Raw genomic sequence first — 10,098 nt, 5'->3', positions numbered from 1 at the left:
CCTTGTCATCCCAAGAATGCCTGGACCCAAAGAGAAGAAAACAATCACAATAATCCAGACGTCGTGGGGCACACCTGTGATTCAAGCACTCTGGGAGGCTGAGACAGGAAGGTCTTAAGTTTGAGCCCACCTGGCCAAGTTAGACCTGTATCAAAATTTTTAAAGGACTGGGCATGCAGCTTGATGTGAGACTTTGGGTTCAACCCCCAGTAGCACATACACATACATACACAGGAAAAGAAAATTGCTATGTATCATAATTAGAAATTTAATACACATGAAACCTGGTCCAGGGACACACGATCACTCAGTGTCCGGTATGTGGCCGGTTTGTGGCTTCATCTCCTAATCTCAATCTGGAGATAGCCCCAGGTCAGGGCATCCGGTCAACTGAGGGTGGAGCCTGAGGGTGCTACATTCATATTTCATGAGACTCTTGTGCACAGAGGGAACGATCAGCTGGGGTCTGATCAGGTTAGATGTTAGCGTTTGAAACTTTAAGTAACTGCACTAGATGAAATCTGTAACCCCCACATCTGGCAGATTGGGTCTGGAACCTTACCTACCCCCAAGAATGGAGCAGAGAGCAAGGCCATCCTGAACTGGGGAAAGGCCATTTACGCAATGCCACAGGACCTGCAGAGCCCAGCTGCCACCTCCAGGCAGCAGGCCACCTTCAAATCCAGCTCCTGCTTCCCAGTCCCATCCTGGCCAGGCAGGGACTCTCACAGGAGTGGCATGGTGCTGCTAGGGACCCTCACCATCTGTCCCACTACAGGCAACACTGCTCCCCACTCCACCATCAGGGAGGGACGGGCCCTCACGGGGGACAAGGGACACCAGCCAGGTGCAGGCACAGGCCCTAGGGATCGTCCCCTGGGTGTCCCATCTGTCCCCCAGGGCACACAGCTGCCTGGGCCTCTTCACTGAGCTGTCAGGTGTCATCAGCGCCCAGGGCTGTGCCTCAGCCACGTGGGCCCTGCAAAGGAACCAGGCCACCACGCTGAGCGCCACTGCCCCCTGCTGGGCAGGGGTCGTGAGGTCAAGGTGCTGGTTCCTGCAGGCCTCCTGCCCCCCACTTTACACAGCAGCCCCTGGCACACACCTTCAGGAACCTTCTAGCTACAAGCCCCACCCAGGAGCTGTGCTCACTGCCTGGCCAGAAAGGGGCCATGAGCACACCAAGCTGCTGCAGCAGGGACCTGGCCACCAGGTCTCCCAGGGCCATGGTGGGGCACAGCCACACTGGGGTCCTGTTCCACGTCAGCCCTGGTCACTCTGAGCCCACACTTCGCCCAGCCTGGGCCCGGCACCTCCACCTTCCCAGGCTCCAGTACCTCAGCGCTCTGCAGGTACCCCTCTCTCAGAACCTGTCCCCGCAGTGATTCTTGGGGGTACTGCCACCTGGTCTGGCCTCTGCACAGCAGTGTGGGTGCCCAGTCTGGGTGGCCCCTGAGTCCCATGGAGAGGGTCAGGTGGGGGCCTGGCTGTGCAGCCACCCAGTCGGTGGCCCGAGGCCAGCGCACAAACTCCGGGCTACATCATGGCCGTGAATGTTGGGAACCGTGGGGTGCCCTGCACACTGGTTCGCGTGCCCCAGGTCCCACAGGCCATCACCACCCTTCTGGGGGAATGAACCTGAAGCAAGCTGTTTGAGGGCGCAGCAGAGGACGCTGTCCCAGCCTCAGGGAGCTGAACAGGAGACACGCTGCCTCCGGAGCAGCTGCGCCAGCTTCCGGGATGCTCACTGTTGTAGTGCCCAACACTCAGCTCACACGACCGGGGACCCCTAGAAGGCAGGCGGCCCCAGAAGAGGGTAGAGGACAGCCACTGTGGTGTCTGATACTGTGCCACTGCAACCTGCCATGACCCAGCGCTGTACACTTCTGCCAGGGGCAGCCCTGAGAAGCCGGGCTCCCACGATACCCATGAGCACCTTGGCACACGCCCTGCTGGGCCCAGCACCCAACCTGTCTCACAGGGCAGGGAGTCCTTTCAAGGTGTGATCAATATAGTGAAGCCAGGCATGGTGGCACACATCTGGAACCCCAGCACTGGGGAGGCTGAGTCAGGAGGATCACGAGTTCAGGGCAGCCTAGGCTACACAGTGAGTTCAAAGTGCACTATACAGTGAGATTCTGTCTAAAACAAAAACAAAACAGCAAATACTTCTGGCAAATGCTACATGATGGAAAGGGAGGCTTGTAAGAACGACGGTGTGGCCTCATCTGCTTTACCACCAGGCCAGACCAGTGTGATGCCGGCTCTTCCCCCAAGTCAAAAGCACCCAGAAACATCAGGACAGCAAGACATCTATGACAGCAACCAGACACCCAGGAAAGGGGACTCAGAGATGCCACAGAAGGTACCAACTTTGATGGGGTTTACGGCAGTGTATCTTTTACTGTAATGCATCTTAAAAATCTAATGCTCACAGTAATTTTTGATAACATCACAGGCAGGAGCTGCCACTCAATGCCTTCATCCATCCAGTGGAGCCCTGGATGTCATGTCCTCACCCCGGGCTGTCCAGGCCACGGGCTCTGCCTGCCTGGTGCAGACCACACCACCAGCTGGTGCCAGCACATCAGCTCGAGGCCTGTAATCCTAGCACTGAGGGAGGCTGAGGCAGGACCACAAGTTCGAGTCCGCGTGCACAACTTAGCAAGACCCCATCTCAAAATAAATGTTCCTCACCCAACAACCTACTGTTTAATGACCGTCCAGACTTATGACCTGCCTTTTTTATATGATTCTGCACATCTTGTTTATAGAGCCTCAATGTCTTTTTTGTACAGTACACCTTTACACAGTACTGTAACTTTTGCCGGCTGTACTGCACAGTTCAATGCTATACTTTTGTGTTGTTACATATTACAGCGCTGCATGCAAGACTTGTCCAAATGAAAGCAAAACCAGGTTGGAGTCTCCTTTGACCATTTCTTTGTCCCGAATATTATAATGTACTATATATAATTCCTCATTTAGCAACCAATTAATTGATGACATATTGCAGAAACATAATTTTGTCATTAAACGAGGACTTTCTGTAAAACATAAAAAGATCTGTGGATATACCTCAGAGGCACAGCAACCTAGTGCTCATCCTCAGTACCAGAAAGCAACAAAAAACATGGGAGTTGCTAGAGTCCCTGAAGATAAGAGCTTCATTTCTGAATTTAGCCAGAGCATTCCTAGCCATCTGTTCTCCCCAGCCTGGGAAGCTGGTGGCCCGGGCTGGCTGTCGTTTTTCCCTTTGTGCAGGGGTTTCCTGTTGTGCCCTCACTGGTCCATTCCTGCTCTCTGAGGTCCCCACACCGCTACTCCTCCTCTTTTAAAGGAGCAGAGCCAGGGCACCCAGAGCCAGACTCCAGCCAAGCTGAGGAGGACAGGAAGAGGCGCCCTGAGCAGAACGTGGACACAGCTGTGCCTCTCCCGGCACCAGGCTCCGGGGGCAGCAGCCCCAGGGAGGGCCGTTTCTGGGGGGTGTGTCTCACTCAGGGAACACTGGAGCCAGGAAAGAAACGCTCGCTCCATGTCCTGGGTGCTGGGCCCTTTATTTAGTGCCAGGATCCCCTCCAAGGCCAAGGTGTCGCATGCCCACTCGCATCCCATGCCCGGCTAGTGATGGTGCTGCTTGAACTGCAGGCCGCAGTAGCCACACGTCCCCGTCTTGGTTTCTTTGTCCTGAAAAAAAATCCCAAAGGAAAGATCTCACATTTCCACTTCTCCCTCAAATCCCACAGTAAGACATCAAGCCCTGAGAAGATGGGATCCTGCCCGAAACGCAGTCACCTGGAAACCCTGTGGGAATGGGAGCCTTCCAGCACAGAATCCGAGGGCTCCCCACTGTCCCCACACGGCCACTTCAGGCCCAGGACTGTGACCATGCCGCATGCTGAGCCTCAGGGACAGACACTGTGTGGGACGACAGACCCTGCTCCAGGCCGCTTGAGTCTATGCCTGCTACACTGCACCCCATCAGTAACAGCTAAATGCAGTGCCAATGAAGATGAAGCCGGGGTGGCACCTCCACGTTGGGAAGACGCGAAGAGACCCCGGCGGCCTGCCGAGGAGGAGCCCTCTCCCCGCTGTCCAGCACAGGTCACATGCCCGGTGCGGCTCTGCCTTTCCTTCCCTTTCTTGTTCCTTACTTCATAGCGCTGGGCATAAGCACCCAGCATGGCACAAACCAGCCCATGCTGAACTCACCGCACAGCTTCCCTGGCCTCTGTCCTCCTCCTCTACGACCCGTGTGGATGACAGACTAGAGGGACAGCTAGGGCGTGGCCATGCTGCCTCTCAAGGTCACACGTCAGAGCCCTGGCCCTCCAGAGGACTGGATTCCATGAAAGTGAGTCCACTGGGCTGGGTCCCAACCAGGATGACGGTGTCCTCAGAAGGGACCAGGATGAACCTCACTGGCTACAATGCTGTCCTGGACCCAGAGCCCCAGGCTGTGGCACTGCGCATGGCAGCCAGCAGACTAGGCAGGGACCGGAGGACAGCCGGAGGAGACAGAGGCCTGCGGCACTCCAAACTGGCCCAAGCTGTCAGCGGCGCTGCCTGACACACCATGAGCGCACAGGTGTGGGAGCGGGCAGGGACGGCGGGACCAGCTCCTTACCAGGTTAATGTACACCTTGGGGTGGCCCAGGGCGCCCCCGCCGCCATCGCATGCGATCACCCGCTGGCCCACCTCGCTCACGGGCTGCTCTGCTATCAGGTCGATGGCAAAGTTTTCGTTCACCTAGAACAAGAAAAGAAAAACTCACACAGGCAAGTGCAAAACCTCCGCAGCTTCTCAGTGCAGGCTCCTGCAGACGGCGCTGCACACCCGCCAGCACACAATCTTACGGTCGTCACCGTCCTCCTCCCAGGACACAGCCCACGAGCCGGGTATCCCACACGTGCACCCTCCCGTCAGACCCCAATAAGCCCACAGGAGACGGGCAGAGGCCTCGCGCTGTCCCTGTTCTGGATCCAGCGACCATCAAGACCCCCCCGGCCTCACCCCCCACCACACCCCTGCCCGTCTCTGCCCACACACTCGCCCTGGCTCACACGTCCATACCCAGCACTGCTTCTGACTGCCTCAGAATGCTCCCCTCAGGGTCTGCGAGCACCATCTTCTCAGCCCTCACAGGTGGAGTCTTCCCGTCCCCATGGAGCACACACACATCACCTATGTACCCTCAGGGAGACCAGCACCGGCCCAGCTGAGAGCCTGTGCAGCAGACAGGGTGTCCAGAAACAGACGCCGTCCCTGGGAGGAAGCGGTGAGGGCCAGACACACAGGGGCTTCAGATGCCAGCCAGCGAGGGGTGCTCAGCCGGACCCCAAGTCCAACCCACAGATGAGCACAGCTGAAGGTCCTAAGCCCTGTCAGTCAGCTAAAGGGGCGTGACTGTTACGGTCGCCACGCAGGCATCCTGTGAAGGCGCTCACTGGCCCATGTGCTAGATCTGGTCACAGGATGATGCCTGGCATCTGCCCCAGGGGCCTGGGGCCAGGACAGGACGCAGGAGGAGCCACAGGAGCCACGTTGAGGAAGAGGAAACTGTGCCACATCTCCCTCCGTTTCACAGCTGCTTCGTCTGGCTGGGCAGGTGACATCCTGTGAGGGAGAAGGGGCCGGGGCACACCCTGACCCCACCTGTCTCTGTCACAGGAAGTGAGCGTGTGTGTCTGCACGGGAGGGAGCCCAACTCTGCGGCCCTGGTGCAGCCCCCACTTGTCTGCTCTCCGAAACTGGTGGTGGCTTTGTCTTAAAGTTGCTACCCAAGAACAGAGAGGCAGTGAGGTCCCCAGGTCACCTGACTCACCAGCCAGCCCCTGTGACAGCACTGCCCAGCACCTATCTGTGCTCTGCCACAGGTGCCCAGGGCAAGCCGCTGGGCAGGACAGAGCTATGCTGCTGGGATACTGGGGAGGCAGAGAGGTGACAGACCCTAGCGTCCTGCAGGTGTCTAAGAATCAAAAATCAAGTGTGCCCTCACGGCCCCCAGGCTCAGCACCTGGCACTTTCATGGTAGGCAATGCCTGAAAACTTGCCCTGCTCCACTAGCCAGTGCCATGCCCCAAGGGCTTAGCACGGAGGCTCCGACGTGGCTAGAAGCTGGCCAGGGTGGGAGCCTGGACCCAGCACACAGGCCAGGCTGCCCAATGTGACCACATACACCCAGTGACAGAGGCGAGACCCAATACCAGGAGCCTGTGGTCATCACACTTCCAGTCCCATGGCATCAAGACTGGAGGACGGAGGCGTCTGCTTCCAACAGCAGCTGTCTAACTTCAGAGGAACAAGACAGAGGGGACCGGACACTTACTTCCAAGCCAGGGCGGCCACCACCTTGGGTCAGGACTGGCAGGAGCCTTGAAGTGAAGCTGGCCAGTCTCCCTGAAGAGCCAGCTCTATGCCTAGCATCCTGCCCCCTGGGACTTCAGGTGAGGCTGGCACTGAGCTTTTCCTCAAATACTAGTGGAACTGGGGACAGATCAGATGTGGCACGGCGAGGACTGACAGGTAGAGCACAGGTGTGCAGGGCAGCGAGTGACTCTGGGTGCCACAGCAACAGCAAGTGGCCACATATGCCTAGACCCAGAGCCCCACGACACCAGTGTGAGCCCTTCGCCACCTGCAGGTGTGAGCTATCCACACGTCCACAAGGCTGCGCTGGCAAGGAGGGGCCTGTGGGAATGCTGCACTTTCTCCGCAGCTTTTCTGCAAACTGAAAATGTTCTAAAAATTATCTCTTTGGGCTGGGGGTGTGGCCTAGCAGTACAGCACTTGCCTGGCATGAGCAAGGCCCTGGGTTCTATCGCCAGCATGATGCCCCACCAAAAATATTATTTTTAAAATTTACTTTTAAAAAGAACACTTTCTTTTGAAAGAAGTAAAGCCTGAGCAGGTTGCCGCCTCCCAAACAGGATGCCAAGTACCTGGAGGGTGTGAGATGTGCCCCTCACTCACGGTGCTGCAGCAGGCAGGGGTGCTGGGACAGTGGCGGGGACAGCAGCATCCAGCTGTCCTGTGGCTCCTCCACTCACTCCGCTATTTCCACTAACTGCCTTTGCTTCTGCACCTTAGGAGGCTCCCCATTACCCTTTCCTTTGTCTGTGACAGGGAGCCACACCCCGTTGCTGGGAAAAGGACTAAGGCCAGGCAGGCAACAGGGCCCACCTGCTTTCTGGCTGCTCAGCCCACAGTGCTGCTAGCGCAGCACAACATCTGCCCAGTGAGGATGTGGAGTCCAGCTCAGACCGACCACCTGTCCAGGCCAGGACACCTGGAGTGGATGCTGTTTCCACTGAGACAACCTCCCTGATTCCATGGGACCCTGCCAAAGGCAAACTACAGGCCCAATCACCCTGGCAACACCACAGAACCAACTTGTAAACATCGTGCTCCCACACCTATCTGGAAAGCCTGACTTTTCTGACTGTGTGAAAGAACAGAGGCCCCATTCCCATTCCCGACGCCACGCGCTCCTGGTGCAAAACAGCTCTTCAGGACGAAGGCCACAGCACATACAGCAGGAGTGAAGCCAGGAATATATTCATGGCCAAGTAATGAACCAAGAAGGCTTCCGAGGACAGGGAGGAGGAGGGCTGGTCACACTCAGGCTTGCAAGGCAATCTGCATCATCCCACAGGATGCTTATAATGACAAACACTTACTACAAAAAATATTCACAAGGTTTCCAACTTACAAATGAGAAAACTTCAGAGGCACTAACCTGCGCTGAGTTTCAGTGTGAAGCCTGCAGCCTGCAAATGCACACAGCTATTACCCACCGGAGGCAGCCTCACTACCCACACCTCTCCACCACCACACCCAACAGACAGGAGATGCTTCACTCCTCCTTCCAAGCCGGAGCAGCCCTCAGGATCCTTTCCAGCCCAGCATATGACAGCACTGGCGAACAGCCAGTAAGGAAAATACAAATTTCTCCCATCAGTCAGTCACACAACAGCCACCTGGCTGAAATCTGAGAACAGGAATTATAATGGCCAGTGGCCAACATGGGAGCTTCTCCAGAATGCCCTGTAGCTCCCGAACAGATGTTATCATGGAAATACCAGGCACTGGGAAGGAACAATGCAGCCACAAGCAGAGGCAAAGGGATTTAGACACCTGAAATAGGAAGGAGAGTAACTTAAGGTGACCATGGAAGACAAAAACAGCCTGAACTAAAAAGGGTGAGATTCAGGAGCTGGGGACACGAGTGAGAGAGGGAGTCATGTAAGACACAGGCTCATTTCAGAAGAATACTCCATTCTTAGTGTTCTTCTCCAGCAGCCCCATCATGGGTGTGGGAACTAACCCATTTCCCCTTGCAATGTGTGGAGTGAGACCCACTCAGAGAAGAGCCCCTGTGAGAACACAGCCTGGCTTATTTAGTGAAAACTATGAAGAGCATACCTCAAGAGGTGATTTAAAGAATAATCTGAGACACAGAAATGAAAACAAAGGTCATTCTCATATATAAGTGGTTATAGGATGCTATGGTTATAGATGTTATGTTATTATATGTTTTAAAAGGAAAAAGCAAACACAATGAACATTCAGAATTCAAGAGCTTGTAGGGTGCTTGAGATATGGGAAGGATTTAAGTCTTATAATTTTCACTTCTTGTAGGTGACAGAGGTTGAACACCCCTTTCCTCAAACACCTGGGACTGAAGTGCTTTGGATTTTGGAATATTTGCATATACATAATGAGAAATCTTGGGGATGGAACCCAAATCTAAACACAAAATTCATTTGTTTCTTTACATCTTATACACAGCCTGAAAATAACTATATATGAAACTTTTAAACTGCCTGTGTTTTGACTGAGACCTATCTCATGAGGTCAAGGGTGGAATTCTCCACTTGTAGTTCCATGTCCACACTCAGAAAGTTTTGCATTTTGGTGCATTTCATGTGTTAGGATTAAGGACCTCTGTAAGTTTTAGGAATCTTTTACTAGATCTTTTACTCACCTCTTTCTGACGCCCTACGAACCGAATTTTCCTGTAGTCTTTATCATCATAAACCTGAAAGAAAAAAGACCATCCGTGATTTTTACTGCCTAATTCTGAAAGTGGTCACAATATCATGCCAAGTATAACAGGAAAGTGTTTTTCTTCACATTTTAGGTCATTAACGAGTCAGCAACAAAGAGGATGGAGCGCACTTGTACATGCAGTCGCATTTCTCAGGCAGACTCCCAAGCAGGATGATCTAACAGGAAGGTAGCAAGCCTGAGTGGTCCAGTATGGTGGAGGCCAGAGATGATCCTGGCAGAGGAAGAACCCCCAACCTCCGTTCCTTTTAAGCCCAAGAAGCTTTATTTCGCCCTCTAAATATACTGTGACATTTTAGTCCGTTCACTGGAATAGTTGAGAGCTGTTGCGTGCACTCAGCAGACCCTCGAATCATTCAACTTTTATGAGTTAATAAGACACAAGCATCAAAACTGATCCAAAAATAGGTGGTTAGACCCTCCATGGAAGGTTCCCTGCGGCGGCCACCGCAGCCCACTGGGCAGCACTGGAAAGTCAGCAGTCGCCGATAGGCGAGTGGGCGTGTGCGAGTGGGACCCGGAGCAGGAATGGGCGAATAACAGCGGCTCGAGCCCAACTCTCAGCCCCAGGCGCCTCAGGGTGAGGATCCCGCAGACGCTATCCGACCGCCCACTCTCCGCGAGCTCTGGCCACCGCCCAGTCCCGGGCCTGAGCCGTGGGCATCGCGTGCAGCAGTTACCTGGCCCGTGTGCGTGATCTTCTCCCCAGTCGGCGACACCCGCACCCCGAAAGCGCGAACGTCCCCGGGCAGCGCCAGCAGCCGGCGGAAGGTCACTGCAGCCGCCATTTTGCCAGTGACCTCTGACCCGGCGGGCGTCATTATGAGCGCCGACGCACGCGCCCGGCTTCCGGCGGGGACCTGCTTCCGGGGCTTATAGCGCGGCACGCTGGGTGGCAGGTGCAGACTCTCTGGCTGGGATTCCACCTTGCAGGGAGTAACGTCAGTGCACAGTCTTCAGCTGTCTGTCGCTTCCTCTTTGGAGGACGAGGCAAGGGAAGTTGAAAAGTGAAGGTGCATTGTATTCTC

At 55.1% G+C, this 10,098-nt stretch overlaps 1 protein-coding gene across 1 annotated transcript; it reads right to left on the bottom strand.

Annotated features, from left to right (window-relative positions):
- Nucleotides 1–3,540: 3,540 nt before the first annotated feature.
- Ndufs6 (NADH:ubiquinone oxidoreductase subunit S6) lies at nucleotides 3,541–9,886 on the bottom strand. Its single transcript, XM_010643344.3, has 4 exons — nucleotides 9,751–9,886; nucleotides 8,988–9,041; nucleotides 4,628–4,750; nucleotides 3,541–3,687 (listed from the first exon to the last, which is right to left on the bottom strand). The coding sequence occupies exons 1-4, from the start codon at nucleotides 9,856–9,858 to the stop codon at nucleotides 3,622–3,624; spliced, it is 351 nt and encodes a 116-aa protein (XP_010641646.3). The 5' UTR covers nucleotides 9,859–9,886; the 3' UTR covers nucleotides 3,541–3,621.
- Between the last annotated feature and the right edge of the window lie 212 nt (nucleotides 9,887–10,098).

The sequence above is a fragment of the Fukomys damarensis genome, unplaced genomic scaffold (genome assembly GCF_012274545.1).
Source record: "Fukomys damarensis isolate Sample0158 unplaced genomic scaffold, DMR_v1.0_HiC HiC_scaffold_1, whole genome shotgun sequence".
Lineage (NCBI taxonomy): Eukaryota > Metazoa > Chordata > Mammalia > Rodentia > Bathyergidae > Fukomys > Fukomys damarensis.
Note: the sequence above shows the minus strand (reverse complement) of the source record. Positions and strands in the feature narration are given on the sequence as shown.